The 19220-nt window shown below is 38.2% G+C and overlaps 1 protein-coding gene across 1 annotated transcript in view; it reads right to left on the bottom strand.

The window, feature by feature from the left end:
• The window catches only part of LOC133660793 (ectonucleoside triphosphate diphosphohydrolase 3-like), a 42588-nt gene that overhangs the window by 14471 nt on the left and 8897 nt on the right, over positions 1-19220 (bottom strand). Inside the window, exons 3-8 of the mRNA XM_062064376.1 lie at positions 17526-17643; positions 7671-7830; positions 6830-6989; positions 4094-4321; positions 1882-2145; positions 1678-1806 (exon numbers count right to left, since the gene is read on the bottom strand). Of these exons, the coding sequence (XP_061920360.1) occupies positions 1678-1806; positions 1882-2145; positions 4094-4321; positions 6830-6989; positions 7671-7830; positions 17526-17643 (1059 nt within the window). The remainder of the gene's footprint in view (positions 1-1677; positions 1807-1881; positions 2146-4093; positions 4322-6829; positions 6990-7670; positions 7831-17525; positions 17644-19220) is intronic.

Raw genomic sequence — 19220 nt, 5'->3', positions numbered from 1 at the left:
CGTTTATTGCGTTTGTATTGGTCATAAATTTTGATTCGCCGAAAGTTTTATCAGTGACAAATACTGCCTCAGTTTGCACTCAGACAAGTTTACCGCGAGGGGCTGTCAAAATAAAGACTTCATAGTAAACACTAAGGCACTAATAGAGTTGTTACACTTTTCCTGCTTCCGGCTCCCAGACCGTAGTCGAGGAGCGCATGGGAGACGTTCCTCCAGGGCCGATATACTTCGGGGGTAACACCCTTCACTTTACCCGGCAGTGGGTCTTTACAGCTCCGGACTCGAGGGTGAATGACGAGGCCGGCGGTTTGTTGCAACTTTGTGACTTTATTGGTGTCTTGCACGCAGCCATCCACCAAGCTACCAGCACCTGCACGCACTCACTGTTACCGCTCCCTCACCTCTCTCGCCCACCCACTCACTGACGTCACTCACCTCAAATGCAGTCATATCTTAAAGGGCCACACACACACATACGCTACTCTCATAACAGAGTTAAGAGCCGCGTGAAACCAGCCAAAGAGCCGCATGAGGCTCGCGAGCCACGGGTTGACCAGGTCTGTTCTACGTCAACACGAAACGTGTTTGAGTTTGTAGTGCACAACACAATGCGACCGGACAATAACCTGTACTGACTGAAAAACATGAACAATCAGTATCTGTAAAGTATGAGCCCATATTTCATGTTTTGTTTGTACACAGCTAGCTCAATAGTGTATGTAATGTAATTGTACAGTGATGTACTGCATGTATTATGAACAATAGTATAGTGTCTTACTTGATGGACAGTTGCCTGTTTGGTCAAGCTGGCCAGGGACGTTTCCAGTTGATTTGGGCACTCCAAAAATTTGGCATAGCTTGGCTCAAAAGTTCCAGATTTCCAGCATGACCAAATTGCACCGACGTCACTCTCTGGGCTTCGGTGTGCTCCAACGTTTCACCCTCTTCTTCGTGCTCACTTCTATAGGCAGCAGTTCAAACTCTGTTCATATATATTCAGCTTAAAAAAGATAAGGTTGTTAAACCTCATTTGTCCAAAAATAGTAGTATTCGTTTTCTGTCACCAAGTCTGCCATGATTAGAACACACCTGTGTCTTTGTTTGCGGAAGTCGGAACACACAATAGATGCCGGAAGTTGGCTGTGCGCTGCTATGAAAACGGAAATAAATGCGCCAGAGAAGAAAGTTCCACCATTGATTAAAATTACCAAAATATGGTAAATATTTTACATATTACATATTGTTATGAACATGTCTGTTACTGCATTATATATAGACTTGCAGCGTGTATATAAAACGTTGATGGAGGGTTTTGAATTTGTTTTAGACGGCTTGTTGAAGCCTACAACAGTGGTTCCCATTAGCTGCATCTTCCAAGCATTTTTTTAATCATCTTTAAAATCCTAATAAAAAAAGATGTGTCTTCTTGTCTCTCATAATGATTGTGAACGATAGGCAAAATTCCAAAAAAAGATGAGTTCCCCTTTAAGTGATTATTTCCTCGACAAGGTTTTCAGCCCGTGTCAAGTCTGGAACCAAACGTGACGTCATGAGCAACAAAGGTATCAAAATAGGGCACCATTGGATTCGATCGCTGCCTATAAAAGTAACGGATTCAGTACCCATCCCCAGTGTTGTATAACAATATGTATATGTGTAATGAATTACAGTTCTTACCACACCCAAAGGTGTACTGCACAATTGGTTGGTTTTGTTGTTGAATTCATCATACTCTGATGGTCTGATCTTGTCAGTGTTATTGTTCATCAGCAGAGCTCTGGCAATGAAGAAGTACCCTGCATATGCCTAAAAACACATACCGACGTAGTAAATAACGTCACATCTTCTTTTGCTGCCTTGTGTGTGTATACTTTGTCTTACCAAGAATTCCCCAGTGACTGGCGGCTGCTCGACTTTATCGAAGGAGCAGTGGGCAGAAGAACAGGGGCTGAAATCAAATATGGATTCCACTATTCTCCGACATTGGTTCGAGTCACCCACACCCACCATGTGGTATTGTTTATCCGGGTTGTAGTTTTTTGGTTTCTTTGTGCACTCTGTGTCATAAATGGTTGAGGCATTATGGGTCACCTCGTAGTCCACCGGGTAGCAGGGGTTGGTAATGTTGACATGGTTAGATGATCCCTGTAGCATTGTGAGAAGGAATTACAGGTCAGAGACCGGGGTGGTAGATGGGGGGGACATCATGCAAAAGCAGTTAAGATGATGAAACTAGAAGGTGGACCTAGGAGCTTTATGATTTCCATTTAAAGATATTCCCGTAATGCATTAGGCTGAAGCTGAAAACATACCTGTCACATTATACCCACTTTCTCCTCTTACTAAAAGTTGCACGTGAAGCTATATACAACGGGAAATAATGCATTTCTTCCACACTAACAATACACATACTCCTAGCCCGATCAATAGCTTTTACAACATAATGCATCCATGACTAGTTGCCGTTTGTCTGTCGGCAGCACTTCATTGATCAATTATTTACATTTTGGTCTGCACATTTAAGAACATGCATTCCAAATTGGTTTATAAAAACCTTAGTTAATTTGTTGGATTTGAATTGAATTTGAATTATTGAGATCACAAACCGGAAGTCGAATTGAAATTCCATACAATTCCAGTTGATCGTTTTGGTGTATTACAGAACCATGCTTTACAGTATATTCTATACATGGCCGTTTTACATATTTCATAGAATTATTATCATGAACTTCATGTACATCAGATTTTAATTACCGTACAGCAAATGTTTTTTATTGACAATTGTGTCACGCTATGTACTGCCATGCTAACAGTTATCAGATGACGCTTACATTTTGCATGGTAACATTTTAGAAAATGTTGTAGGTATAAACTTAAAAGTCATGGATATAGTTATTGGTGCTCTCTTGCTAGCATGTTAACTGTTAGCTTTTTTTAACATGCTAATAACTGTAAACATTTTCCCCAATTTCATAGGTATACACCTAAAAGTCATATTATTGTCTATCTTGCTGGCATGCTAACTCTTAGCATTTACGGTGGCTTTTTAGCATTTGCCAGCAATTTCTACTGAAATTGTTTACCCTAGTTTGTTTTAATACTTTCAAATACGGAAAATAGTGGGAGAAAAAATACTTAAACTTCCTGGAAGGCTTTGCTTTATACAAGTATTCAAAATGGAGGGAATTTGTGTTTAAATCATTTCATTTCATTTCATTCATTTATTTATTTATTTCAGGCAATGACAAAGACGTACAAGTTGACAAAACATAATAACATAAATTAATATAGTGCATTATTGTCCAGTTTTGCCTGAAAGGGAGTGGGAAGAAGATAACTTATTTAATCCTACCCCCAGTTCTCCATTCAGTGATTATTCACATGAGTTTCACTCTCACTTTGTTCAAGGATTATAATACAGATGTTGTATCATAGTGGCATTACCACAGGTAACAATAATTATTACACTGTAACAATCATTTGTATCAACAATGTAGGAATAATGAATATACCAACAATGGTAATAGACATCATAGCAATAATGGTAATAGACAACATAGCAATAATGGTAAGGAAACATTGAGCACATGTTAACACTTTGAGACAGAGTATAGCAGCAGGTCAAATTAAAGACCCTCATCTCTATATTTGAACCAGACCCCATGTTTGTATAATAGTTTAAATCGATTAATAGTTTGGCATTGCTTGTGTTGTAAGTCCAGTTTGTTCCATAGTTTTACTCCGCATACAGACACACAAAAACGTTTACGAGTGGTTTGAGCTCTCGGCAATAAGAAATATCCAAAGCCTCTCAAGTTATGAGCTTGCACTCGTCTTATAAAAAAACGTTGTAGATAAGGTGGCAATAATTTGTTAAAAGCTTTATATAAGATCTTAGTGTTGGTGAATACATTTTCAGTGTTTATGTCAAAAGACGTCTTTCCTTTTTCCTGGCAACAAGGAATTTATCTGATAGCAATTAGTTTGATTTAACTTTCTGTAATTCCTGTATTCCATATTTGAAATTTTGGACAAGCCATGAAGAGGCTCAGAGACAACACACAGTCTTCTAAAACAACCTACGATCTTATACCTGAACGATTTTGTCCAAAATCTTCTTGTCAGCCTCATTTTTGCCATAGCAGAGGAAACTGTGAGTGTAGACGTTGTAGCTGTAACCGTACAGTTTGATGTGCATGTAGTCAGGCCCCATTAGCTCATCCTCAACCGCAAAGGCGATCTGTGTTGATGCGCCACCAAGATCCATTGAGCCCATCGTCTTTGACGCTTGTGGACGAACGTAGGTATTCCATGTGTTTTTCTGTAAACATAACAGAAAAGGTGACAGTGTGAACAGTATTATTAAGAATATTAAAGACATGTGATCTGGTTAAAAGTCAGTTACCTTTTCCTTGCATTGTATTCACTGTTAAACATGTTTCGGAGTGTGTTAGAGACTGGAGACTCTCATTGATGGTGAGTGAAAGACATACCACAAATTGGACTGGTCACCAATCGCAGGACCATTGTGATGGGGCACTGTTCCCATGCCAGCAATAAAAAATCCATATATATAAACAACTGCACTACCAATAGGCCAAACAAACTTAAAAAGCCATGATGTTCAGCCTGCCTTTGAATACATATCCAAGTGACTTTTTGGTTTAAGACTATAAAAAAGATAGAGCGCAGAATTCTGCCAAAGCTGAACTGTTTTGAGGAGTGCCATATGTGGGTTTGTTTGTGTATTTGTTTGTTGGTTATCAGGCTAATTTCTTGTTCACAAAGGATGACAATCAGTATGATCCTGGATGGTGGACAATTCAATGATCGCATAATAAAAGTGAAAAAAATTGTGAAAATATAATCCTTTATCTTGACTTGTATGCAGACCCTAGCTGAACTTTTAGCAGGTTATTCCTTGATTCTTCAGTTATATAAAACTATAGAGATGACCAGATTCTTTTTCAACTGATCGGCTGATGAGCTGCCGAGCCCAGACAACCTTTACTGTATACAGCTGTATCCTAGTGTTCCTATGACTAAAGATTACACTCAGATATGAAAGGTTCCTTCAAAGGGGATGCATGCTCAAGGAGACACATTTACATTCCCAAATTTCTCGTTACAGGAGTTGAATTCCAGAACAGTGGTTTAAATCTCATGTCCATTCACAGTGCGTAACCGGAGGCGGAAAATAAACATTCTTACAAGTACCAGTATCGGTGCAGAGAAAAATAAATGGCTGGACACACGTGCGCACGCACACACACACACACACACACACTGAGCAGGAAGGTACAAGAAGCTAACCGCTTAAGCTTCTACATGAAATAGGGGTGATCGATCCAAATTTCGATGCTATTGATATTTAGTATAAGATCAGTCAATAGTGTATAGAAGTATATTAAAGTAATAGGATTGATATTTTTTTTAATCTTGTTAATATTATCACAAAATCATGTTTTCGGACGTTGTTGTTATTGTTAACAAAGTCAGAGAAACTAAGTCTATGGATACAAGAAGCAAAACATGAATGATTTAAATGCAAGCCTGTGGTAGTTTTTGCTCCTTTTTTTTAAGTCATTGTGCACTATCCATTTTATTTTGCTGAAATACTTGTATGTATAATTTAATACTACAAATGAAATGTGTCTTTTCATTGATTATCTGAACAATACTGGCATATTCAAAATTAAATTAAATACACCTTAATAAAGTGTATGTTTAATGTAATGTCCCTCATGACAGTTACGGTAGACTTACCGTTTGTATGTTCTCCTGTTTGGTATTACAAAACCCAAAACCAGTGAAGTTGGCACGTTGTGTAAATCGTGAATAAAAACAGAATATAGTGATTTGAAAATCCTTTTCAACTTATATTCAATTGAATACACTGCAAAGACAAGATATTTAATTTTCAAACTGAGAAACTTATTTTTTTTTTGCCAATAGTCATCGACTTAAGATTTAGTGGCAGCAACACATTGCAAAAAAGTTGGCACAGGGGCATTTTTACCACTGTGTTACATGGCCTTTCCTTTTAACAACACTCAGTAAACGTTTGGGAACTGAGGAGACCAATTTTTGAGGCTTTTCAGGTGGAATTCTTTCCCATTCATGCTTGATGTACAGCTTAAGTTGTTCAACAGTCCGGGGTTTACGTTGTCGTATTTTGCCCTTCATAATGCGCCACACATTTTCAACGGGAGACAAATCTGGACGACAGGCAGGCCAGTCTAGTACCCGCAATCTACGAAGCCTCGCTGTTGTAGCACGTGCAGAATGTGGCTTGGCATTGTCTTGCTGAAATAAGCAGGGGCGTCCATGAAAAAGACGTTGCTTGGATGGCAACATATGTTGGTCTAAAACCTGTATGTACCTTGCAGCATTAATGGTGCCTTCACAGATGTGTAAGCACTAATACACCCCCATACCATCACAGATGCTGGCTTTTGAATTTTGGTGCACCTATAACAGTCCTGATGGTTATTTTCCTCTTTAGTCCGGAGAACACTACCTCCACAGTTTCCAAAAAACATTTGAAATGTGGACTTGAACAGAACACTTTTCCACTTTGCATCAGTTCATCTTAGATGAGCTTGGGGCCAGCGAAGCCGGCGGCGTTTCTGGGTGTTGTTGGTAAATGGTTTTCGCTTTGCATAGTAGAGTTTTAACTTGCACTTACAGATGTAGCGACAAACTGCAGTTACTGACAGTGGTTTTTTGAAGTTTTCCTGAGCCCGTGGTGATATCCTTAGCTACTGTACTTATTATCATCAGCATCGACAAACATGGTAATGTTGATTTCATGCATGGTTTGTTTTACCTCAAGGAAGTTTCCCAAGAGATAGTTGACAGTAATCCATCCGTAGAGTCCTTCCTCCTGACCAGAAATGATGGATGCATTTTTGAAGTCAAAGGGCAGCGACTGCAGGTATTCTCTCAGACTTTCTAGGACTTCAGCAGCTCTCTGTGGATTCTGCTCTCTTAAAACAAAACACATAATAGGAACCAATAACTATAGAAATACATGTACTTTCGGAAAATTAATCTACACGTGTGACGAGTAAAACCACAAGTTATGTAAAAAAATATATAGGTAACAATTTGTGATGACTGAATAGATCGGCTGACTGATATAAATGCTGACATTAAAAGGTGATATTAGATCGAATATGGATCTGTTTACTGCTAATAATGATCTTGGATTTCCACATATGAATGATGACCTCTTCAACCTGTGCGGTGCTCCACAGAGCAACAATTTTCAGAGCTAGAATGTCTGCCGTGTGGAATTATTTCCAAGTTTGGCCTTTGAACTGGTAATATGCAATTTTAAATGACAGTTAAATGCTGGTTATGCAAGAGGTGTGTCGGTAAGAAAGCCAATGTGGAACATTGTGGAATGCAACATTCTCATACTAGGATCAAGTCTATTAAAATATGATGTTGATGAACTCATTATCTCGTGTTAAACATCTTGTCTTATTCTCAATGGAGAGTAGATCCAATTTGGACTTTGCTCGAACACCTCCTGCCTTACAGAATCTTCCGTTATCTTGCAGTCCAAACATGTTTGACAGCCTCTAACAACATGCTGCATGTATATGATCACCCTGTAATATACTTGTGTTTGACACGGGCTTTGCTTCCTTGTTACTTCTTACTGTAACAGTCTCATCCCGGCTGTGGCCCCCAAGAAGAGAGAAGTGCTGTTGTGCTTTTCTGGAGGAATTTCTGCGGAGACATTTGTCATGCATTTTTTGAAGCCTTCCCATGATTCTTTGTCTTTATTTGGGTCGATTCCCATGGCTGAAATTCCATCACCTAAAAAAACAGAATACAAAGGTATTATTTATATTCTTTAGTACGGCAATAACAAAAAGACAGACTTTAGCTGATGTTTTTCAATATTATTGAAAGTAGACCCATGATGAATTTCGTCTTTTCTGATTCAGGGCATGTCCCCACAGCAACACTTGTGTTTTGGGTTTAAAAAAAATGTGTCCCCCAGGGATGTATACCGAGTACCAGTATTTTTAGGTACCGGTTCCTAATTGGATCGGTCGTAGCGGACTATTAAAATTCTTATGATACTGCTATCGGTACTTTTTTATCCAGCTGACCTCTTAATTGTGACACACGTGGTGTCACATTTATTCAGGCGCCGCTGCAAAGCATAAAAAAAGACACGACAGAACAGCCAATCAGAGTTGATTTTTTAACATCCCTCTTCTGGTTACGCCGTGCGCGGATGTAAACAGAATCATAGGTTTCCGTATCATCAGAATCGCATACGGAATCATTGTTCGGAAAGTCACGGATATTGGCTTAATGTGACTGAAATGCTGTCACTGAGAGGAAAAGGGGAAACATAATTACCGTGTACTTGACAAACACTTACCTCCATGGAGCAGTGCCAGCTAGGGGCCAGCACTAAATACACAGCCCTGCATGATGCACCCCTCTGGGACTATTTCTCTGTCTTCCTCCAGGACAAACGGCCAACTAAAACTAACTCTAAAATATAGAACCAAACATTTCTCAAATGACTCCTCCGTGTCAGGTGATATGTTTCTTTTGCAAATGTGATGACTACTTGTCGCCATAAAGCTGTGTGAAAAACACCTGCTACTACTGCAACCGATTGTGGACGCGACCACCGATTAAACATCTTCATTGTTAAGTTCAAGACAACTTTTATTACTAGCACTAGTGTTGAAATACTAACTGTGCTTTCTTTTACTTGGAACATGTAAACTCAAATGTATTGGTACATTGTTTTTATGCTTTTTCTTATTTAATATTTTTAAATTATTTTAGAACGTTATGAAAATGTTGGACTAATCCCTATTTTTTATTTTTTTTTAGTACAGATGCTTTTAAACTGTCAGGTTAAAAATTACATAGTAAAAAAAATCTTAATTTTAATCGAGATCAGATTATTTTTTTCTTGCCATATCGCCCAGACCTATAAGTGGTCATCAGTTTAGACTAATCACAAATAAGGTAGCAACACCACACAAACATTTGTAACACAATAATATTTCATCCTCAAAAGACCCCCAAAGTCCAGTGTCTAGCGACCTAGTAATCCCCAGGCCAATAAATAATCCACTCAAAAAAATGAAAAATTAAGGTAATATATCAATCCAAAAAGTTGGTCGGAAGCAAGAGAGCATTTGCTGACAGGTCTCTATAGTTGTCATGGAGGCCTGGACCGATAACTAATTTTGCTCGACGATATATTGACCTACAAATTATTTTTTGAGACTAAATTAACCACTGATGTAATGACAACACATAATAGTAATGGAAGTGTACTCTTTCAATTGCAATTAACTTGTTTGTCATATACTGTATTTTAACATTGTTATTGAAATGTAAACTTTTAAATACAAAGTCAAATAAAACAAACAATAAAAATAAAATATACTCCATCTGTAAAGAAAATTGCCCCAAGTGGAGGAGTTCAAGTACCTCGGAGTATTGTTCACGAGTGAGGGAAAAGTGTATCGTGAGATCGACAGGCGGATCGGTGCAGCGTCTTCAGTAATGCGGACACTGTATCGATCCGTTGTGGTAAAGAAGGAGTTGAGCCAGAAAGCAAAGCTCTCAATTTACCGGTCGATCTACGTCTCCATCCTCACCTATGGTCATGAGCTTTGAGTTGTGACCGAAAGGACAAGATCACGGGTACACGCGGCCGAAATGAGTTTGATATGTTGGGTGACGGTGCTCTCCCTTAGAGATAGGGTGAGAAGCGCTGTCATCCGGGAGGAGCTCAAAGTAAAGCCACTGCTCCTCCACATCGAGAGGAGCCAGATAAGGTGGTAAGGATGCCACCCGGACACCTCCCTGGGGAGGTGTTTAGGGCACGTACGACCGGTCGGAGGCCACTGGGAAGACCCGGGACACGTTGGGAAGACTATGTCTCCCGGCTGGTCTGGGAACACCTCGGGATCCCCCAAGAGGAGCTGGACGAAGTGGCTGGGGCGAGGGAAGTCTGGCTTCTCTGCTTAGGCTGCTGCCCCCGCCACCCGACCTCGGATAAGCGGAAGAAAATGGATTGATGGATGGATGTAAGCAAAATGATGCACTTGAATAAAGATAACAACCAAAAACAATAAAATAGGTTCTGTCTCTGTGAAGGAGGGGGTGGGGGGCCTTCAAATATACACAACCAAAACAATAGACAAAATGGCTAGATAAAGTTACTGTGACCAAAATGATCATGATTATTATTATTATTGTGGTATTCTTGAATGTGCTCAAAAAGTACACACACTAAAATCTGTTTAAGCAAATTGTTTTTTTAAATAACTAAAATAAATAGCCGTAACACACACTAAAATATTTTAACCAAGTTGTTTTTTTAAATAACTAAAATAAACAGCCACACAATATACATTGTTGGCATAAAATATTGTTCCGGCTTCATAAGAGCCATATTATTTTTATCTGTGTTTTAAATGTGTTTATCTTCTTCCATTTTAAATTGTAAAGTTCCATCGGTTGTTTCACTTACGGTTTTTGTGACATCACGTGAGTTCACTTCCTGTTGAACGGAGTCTGTGCCCGTCTGCACAGCTGCTAAAACCGATAAAAAGCGTGAATGCTCTTGATTTATTTAACCGACTTAAGTCGATAAATTAAATTAATTGTCGGCCCAGGCTTACGTCTGACGTCACTCCATCGCACCGCGTTTGCGTGGCATCAAAACATACTTTGCTTAACAATTAGCTAATGGATTGTATTGATTGTTATTGTATATGTAATGTAATATAAATATAAAAGGTCTGTGCTCTGCCTACAAAAGGCCGATTGGGTTGCCATCTGTTGGAGGGGAGCCAAATTGTAGAAAACAGTATGTGTAACACGCTCTCTGTACACTTAATTGAAACTTTTTGTTTTCAAATAAATAACAATCAAACCTTAATATTTAATAGTCTTGCTATGAGTGACCTACAGCCGACCTCCGCCATGAACCTGACTCACCTGCTGCTACTGCTAGGGTTGAGTGGAGGGCGACGTCACGGTCGAAGAGGGGTAGACGGCGATTTTATCAGATTGATTATCTTTTACAATGAAAAAGGGGATGTCCAAGTTATCTGGTGCGGCCTATAGAAAGCAAAGAAAGGAGGAGGAGGAATTACGGAGGTATGTATGTCAATTTAGCGAAATAATTTGTTAGCGTTAGCTTAATGACCTATCTTATAGGGGCTAAGTTAGCTAACAGAAACAAGCAGTTGTAGCAATGCTGCTATTATTGACGGAACAGCGCATGTATAGTTTGCAGACGGTAACCATAAGCTCAAATAATTGAATTTATTATGTGAACAGAATGTAATTAAGCAACACTACAACAGCTGTAGAGCAGAAAAACCAGAAATGCCCAGACAGTGAGTTGGTTGGTTTCAGTTTATTTTGAACATGCATATAATACAATTATAATACATCACATCTTTCCAGTTGTTTCATTACAGTGAAAAAGTTGGCAACCCAACCTTAAACTGTAATTAATGTAAGCTTGGCTATCGGCTAATTTGGCTACAATGTAAGCTATGAAATAATTAATTATATTTGCGATTATCTACAGTAGCTGCCATCAGCAAATATTTACAGCCACAACAGGCACAAGGCGAGGCTGCTACAAAGGAGGAGGTGGCACTGTGTTCACCTGAGCCTCGCCCTGAAGAAACGTGTACGTTTTTCTGTTTTACAATATAACTGCAGGGCAATTTCTTCCCATTCTCTATGTTTTATTCATTAATAAATACAATATGAAGGCAATATTTGTATAATATTAGACAAAAGTACTTTAGAGTCACAATGCATGCAGCGATTGCATTTTGTGTCGTTTTATTTGTTTCTGCTACAACATCTATTCAGACAGCAAGAAGCAGCAGCACATTTGCTGGTGAAAGCCAAACTCCTCGTGTAGATCCAAAGTGTTTGTTGTTTGTAACAGACTGCAATAACAAGCCTTTTCAAATTAAAAGGAAGACAACATAAATGATCAATGATCAATGGACTAATTTTTGACACAATATTTTTTAAATATTCTCAAGGCATCCAGGCCTATTCATCAGAAATAGTTGTCTTACTTTGGCTGCATACAATTAGTGCTTAAATGTATTTCATTACTAATAACATCATTATGCAAGAGAAAATAATGGATATTCATCATGGATATTATCTTGCATGCTCATACAAAAGTAGCTTTCAGTGCTGTTATATGGACTTTCTATCAATAGAGGAGTAGAGTTACTTTATAATCTTATTACTGGAATAAGAAGTAACAGGTTATACATATATTATGGGTTGCAACTTATCATTAAAGTGTAATCATATATTATATGTACTTTGCTTATATACTTTACAATATGATTACAGTATATCCTTATATATACTCATTATATTGACAAGAAAAAGGAACACTCAAAAGAGTCACAATTGAAAATGTTGTTCTTGTATTTTAACTAAAATCATCATAATTAATATATATTAAGAGATATTTCAAAGTTGTTATAATTGTTGTTTAACTTCTCCTGTGAGAAGGAACCAGTAGCAGCAGACTCAATGTTCCAAACTAACAACTTGAAAACACATCCTCAGCTTCAACGAATGCCTCATGTCAATCCATCAAAGCTGCCCCCATTGATCCTGCTGACTGGCAACAACAATTTAAATGACACTCTAAAAACCGAATTACTTAGTTGATGACTTTATGAGGTAAAATCGGGTTTCACATTCCCTAAAAGAGAGGATGGAAAAAGTTTCCATCACCACTACTTCCACCGACAATTAGTGATTGGAGAGAAAATTAAAAGAACATGGTTGTGTATTCCCCTAAAAAAGATAATTTATACCGTTTTTGTTGCAAGCTCTTCTCCCAGAAATCATTTAAATTAATCAGGGATGGTTTTGATTACTGAAAAAACTGCAGTGAGACTCTTAGAATGCATGAAAATAGTCCTGAACATACTAAGAACATGGGATCGTGGAAGGAACTTGAGAGTATAAAATCAGGCCAACCAATAGACAAAGTGGTAATGGCACTAATACATTCAGAAAGGAGAAGGTGGCGTGAAGTGCTTACCAGGTTGGTAGTAATCATTCAGTCATTGGCAGAGCGAAACATTGGTGTTAGGGGAAACAATTACAAATTAAATGAACCTAAGTCCATTGTGCTTTAAATCAAACAGTCCAAATACTTTTCAATAATTTTAGACTGCATTTCAGATTTGAGCCATTAAGAGCAGTTATCCATTATCATTAGAATTGTTTCAGTTGAAGGGCCTCTCCAAATAAAAAAGGTAATTTATTGGGGTTTCTTGTGCCAGAACAAACCACTGGAGAAAGCCTCTCAGCCCTAATTTTAAGGAGACTCCAAGAGATGCAAATCCCATTTGAAGACTGTCGTATTATAATGGAGCAAACATGAAGGGGAAGCAGACCGTAGTCCTAGCCAGACTAAGGCAAATGAACCCAAGAGCATTATTTGTGCCATGCGGAGCCCACAGTCTATCTCGTTGTGTCAGATGCAGCAAAGAGCTCTGCAGATGAAAACGCGGACATCCACATTTTAAACATGGTTGCGTCAAAATATAACTTCTGCGTTTTTTAAATGAAATAACAATAAAAATACGATATAAACTAAATTTGTAGTCGCAGGTACTCGCTGTTCGCTCCTAAACGCTGCACGGATTTGCAGGACAAGCTAATATGATTAGCAGCAAAGTAAACAGTCGTCCATGTTGTGGCTCTGATAGCGAACAGAGACGACAACAAGTGAGCTAGCAAGATGTTTAGTTAACTAGCAACTTGTTATCTTGCTTGTCACCTTTGTTTGCACTCCGAGCCAAAACGTTGACGGCTGCCCAATTTGCTGCTAATCTTTTTTGGATGATTACAACCCAAACACTTGTTTTTTCCGAATCAGTTGTAATTCAGCACTTTGTGCTGATAGAAACATTCCTCTTTTTTTTCTCAATTTTCCTCTTTTTTTCCTCAAAGGGTGCTCACATCCCTGAATAGTACAGCATATCACGGTAAAACACTGGTCTCAGCAGTAGCATACAGTAGTAAAGGAGACAAACAAGCACTCGTTCCTCTGGTGGCTCAAGCTTGAAATAGTTGCATTATAAAATAATATGACGCGTTGATTATTAATATTATGTATATGTCTGTACTGCATGTCTGGTTGATAAGATACTGGCAAGCTTTTCTTGACATAGTGCTAATATTAGTAACTATTATACATCACAATCACAGCTTTGTTGTTGACAGCTGTTGAGCGTGCCTTCTCCCTCCCGGGGCAGCTACAGACAGGGAAGGAGGCAGCGACATCATCATTCTCGGGTACTGTGGCGGCTTCCCTTGCCGCACAGAAATGACAATGCCGGAGTTTTCAGACCTTCCCACCCTGGAGAAAGTTTTCAAAAACTTGTGTTTCAGACCACCAAAAACAGCCTTTACGTGGGGATAAAATGCTGAAACGGTAAATTTTTTCACCGTTTGCACCTAAAAACTCTTCTTTGAGGACAGGCCCCTTTTAAATGTTGTTGCAATGTTGAATTTTTGTGTTAAGCAATGCATTAAATTCCTGCATTTGGGTGTGAGCTTGTGTGCAGTTTTGGATGCCTCTGCTTGCAGTGTTTTGCAGTCTTGTTTTTTTTTAAGATTGCGTAAATTGTGACTAGGGTTGTTCCGATACCGATACCAAAAATTTGGTACCGGTACCAAAATCAAGGGTTGGAATTGGGGGTTAAATCACCTAAAATTATTCCCGAGTGCGGCCACAACTGCTGCTCACTGCTTCCCTCACCTCCCAGGGGGTGATAAAGGGTGATTGGTCAAATGCAGAGAATAATTTCGCCACACCTTGTGTGTGTGTGCCAATCATGGGTACTTTAATTTTTAACTTAAAAATGTATATCAATATTTTTTCAAAATACAGGAAACTACAAAAAAGATCAATATTGGCTTTATTGTAACAGAAAATCTTACAATACAATAAACATATGTTTCCTATTGCACTCAAAGAAACATTTTAGAAGGTTAAAATATAAATTAAAAGGCATTAAACACATTGGGCTTTTCTTGTTGCACTCAAAGAACAATTTACATTTTTCCTTTTAACATATAGTCTGCCATAATCAAGGATTAGGTTAGAATATTATTAAAAGCTTTATTTACATTATATTAAATGTTTTATGATTTATGGTTGCCACTCCTGGTCTGTGCTTTAAGAAAAATGCAATTATTAATAAGTACTAAAAACAAAACTATGGATAGATGTACACAGATAAGCCATGTAGCAGGTAAAACACAGTTTTGTTAAAGATAAAACACAAATTGTAGCAATTTGTTACAAAATGTAGTCATTTTACTTGCATTAGTGGACTGCCAATTAGGTAGTTTTAACTCCGCTAATATTTGGCATCAATCCAAGCAGCTATGTTCGTGTCTACGTATCTACATGTTATGTATCTATATGTGCACACCAAAGGAGCTGGTTAACTCATGAGAGAAGTATATGTGTGTTTGCGAGAATAGCAACGTGTTGATTCAGTGACGTCAGTGAGTGAGTGGGCGAGTGAAGAGAGAGAGCGGTAGCGCTGCACTGCGCAGTAGAGTAATGAATGGGTCTGGTTGTGTTCTGCAAAACTAATAATAAAGCAACCAGATTGTCACAAATTGGCGGCTTCGTCATTCTGACCTGATAGCGGTGCTTAGCACACCCACTGACGGGTAAAGTGAAGTGTGTTAACCCGACGAAAACATCAACCCTGAAGGGAACGTCTGCCCTGTGCCCCTCTACTTCGGTCTGCACCGAACCATAACAAGAGGAAAGGTGTAACAACAATTACATTACCTGTCACTATTTAAACTCCTTGTGCAGATCTGAATGCTTATAAATTTAAATGTTTACCAAAGTTTGAAGCAAAGGTGCTAATACTAATCGCCACGTTTGGCGAGGCGTGTTTTAAAGCAACACTTGAAGCGCGGCGCTTCCTTGTCTAAAGCGTCACCGTTACCGTTAGTTTTGAAGCCCAAATATCTCCATATTGCGCTTCACCCACACTCTTTATTAAATGATAAATGGGTTATACTTGTATAGCGCTTTTCTACCTTCAAGGTACTCAAAGCGCTTTGACAGTATTTCCACATTCACCCATTCACACACACATTCACACACTGATGGCGGGAGCTGCCATGCAAGGCGCTAACCAGCAGCCATCAGGAGCAAGGGTGAAGTGTCTTGCCCAAGGACACAACAGACATGACTAGGATGGTAGAAGGTGGGAATTGAACCCCAGTAACCAGCAACCCTACGATTGCTGGCACGGCCACTCTACCAACTTCGCCACGCCGCCCCAATTAACCAGTAGAATTGGCGTTTTTTGCCATTCCTCCTCTCCAAGATGTTAGTGCTTGTATGCACTGAGCGTGTGCGTTTTGACACACTCAACATCATGTGCCTCGGCTCTGTAGTCACCGCCACACAGTGGGTATTTAGATGAAAGAACGGTACCGTTACTTTTCAAAGGCAGTATAGTACTGATTTAAATCAATTAGTATCGCAGTACTTTATTAGTACCGGTATACCGAACAACCCTAGTTGTGACATCACAGTACTGTGTACATACTTATTTGAACATTAGGTATAAGCGCCTCCCTGTCTGCTTAGGCTTTGAAACTGTTATGGCTGCTGCCTGGAGCCTTGTGTGTTATTAATTCTCGTCTTTTTTCTCCCGAGTTTCTCTAAATTTCAATGAAATAAATAATTGAGTTTTTGTCTTTATGACATTTTACACGGACTGATTTGTCAAAATGGACCAGTATGAAATTGGATTCGCCGCTAAACTCTGGCAGAAAAAGTCAGTGACTCTACGACTTGGTTTGACGAAACGCAAGAGAAGATACCATAAATTAAAGTATTATTTCAGTTCAATCTTGGCATGCGCACAATTACATTCAGTAACATAAATGCTGCTAAGGTCTATCTAAAATTGTGACTGGGTAAATCTATATATTTGTTTATGAAATTTATTTTGAACCGTGTCTGGAAAAAAAATCATGGTGACGTTTTCAAGATATATATGTAAACAGTTTACATATTCAAAAGATAAATTGTAATACTTTTGGAGAGGGTGGAGTGTAGTTTCATTTGCAATCTTGGAGCGCCTTCACAAACCAACATCTTGTAGGCAGAAAGTAGGTTATGAATTTGACTGTGAAGCATAATCTACGCAAAGTTGACACCAAAGCATATCCAATACATATTATCAAGATCATATGGGATGTTGTGTTGTGGTGAGAGTTACTCAAAACAGATGGCTTGTGGCGGTCACCGACGTCCTTAGTGCACAACAAAAGCAAGAAAGCTATAAAAAAAAAAAAACTACAAAACATTTCTGGCGGGCGGTGGCGAATGCTTACTGGACCACAAGGAAGTGTTTTGAAATCATCATAGATCCCCTTTAATTATTGATTTCATAGAAATAAAGGCTCACCTGGCACTCTGCAACTTGATTTCTCCGTCACCACTCCTGTTTCATTCTGCTTGTCCCCGGGCCACTTGTACACATAGATGGTGGACCGGGATGAACCTGAGTCGATCACTATTCCGTACTGCAGTGACAAAGTGCATGAAGTAACACTCACATTGTTTTCTTTAACAATATAATAACAGTCACTGAGGCCTCTATGCTTCACAAAATAGGCAGACAATATTTTCCTTCACCTGCCCTTATAAAAACAAGAAAAGATCAAATTTAAATTTAATTAAATGCATTAATAAATACCGTAAGAAAAAAAAAAAAGGTGTAGCCACATCGTATTATGCATAAATATGGGTACATGCACAATATTGACTAAGCAATATCTTGATGATAAAAATATTTCATTCATCATTCGAATAAATAATAAATTGATCAGGGGATGTCATTGAGGCACTTGTGATTAAGGGCTGCTATACAAATAAATATTAAGACATGATGGGTTTCAATTGTTCTCTTCCATATACCTTTTAAACACATTATGTGTGTACTCGTCCTTCGTAAACTGTCTCATATTAGTACATTGTTGGCATTCTTTACTCAGTCTTTTTCTTTGCCTAATCTCAGCTGATAATATGCTAAAAGTGTTTGGAGTTGTGCGAGCAGAGAGATTTTTTTTATTTCCTCCTGGGTCACATTTAGCAATCTCTCGTTAAATAAAAAAAAATAGGTCTAATAGACAGCGCATTGTTTGCTTGATGCATGATTTTAGCTCTTTGAAATATGCTCGAGCAGTGAATTGTAATATTTGAGATTAAATAACTAGATGGTTTGTTTGGTCTTTAAAACACGCACTAAGTGTTATCCCAGATGTAGTTTTTTACAGTACTGGTAATGAAGAAAGTGTACTGTCACTGTATCCACACCATGGTTTGTATGTAGTAACATCTACTAAAGGTTTGCGTGTACTAAAATATGTGCAAACTTTATAGCACAAAAGCACAAAGCTGATTTACTAGGCTTGTGTGCAGAGGATTGGGTCTCTTAAATGAGCAAAATAGAGAGTACAGTCCATTTAGCGTGACTGTTTTCGTGTAAATGCAGAATATGTGCTAGTTATCAGAACATTTCAAAAATGTATTGACTACTGGGAAGAAAAAATGAAAATATAATCATTTAGTACTCGCAGTGTGATTTATCAATGCTGAAACTGTTCTGCGGCTGCTGTTTTGCATCTGTGTTGAGGGGTTCGGATTTTTGTCGGAAGTGCATGCTGGAATCCATGTGATTGGTGAGAGTCATCGTTCACGATAGCGCTACACGTAATAGTTCCGAATTATTCAGTGTAAAAAAAAACATTGCACCGGCTGTGGTACGATTGTGAAATACTGAGTCATTAGATAAGAAGTCCCTGTGTCGTTATATATATATATATATATATATATATATATATACATATACATATGCATATATAGATATAGATATATGTATATATATATATATATATATATATATATATATATATATATATATATATATATATATATATATATATATATATATATATATATATATATATATATATATATATATATTAATTAGGGCTGCAACTAACAATTAATTTGATAATCGATTAATCTGTCGATTATTACTTCAAATAACCGATTAATAATCGTATAAAAGAGACAAACTACATTTCTATCCTTTCCA

This window comes from Entelurus aequoreus, linkage group LG11 (assembly GCF_033978785.1).
Source record: "Entelurus aequoreus isolate RoL-2023_Sb linkage group LG11, RoL_Eaeq_v1.1, whole genome shotgun sequence".
NCBI lineage: Eukaryota > Metazoa > Chordata > Actinopteri > Syngnathiformes > Syngnathidae > Entelurus > Entelurus aequoreus.
Note: the sequence above shows the minus strand (reverse complement) of the source record. Positions and strands in the feature narration are given on the sequence as shown.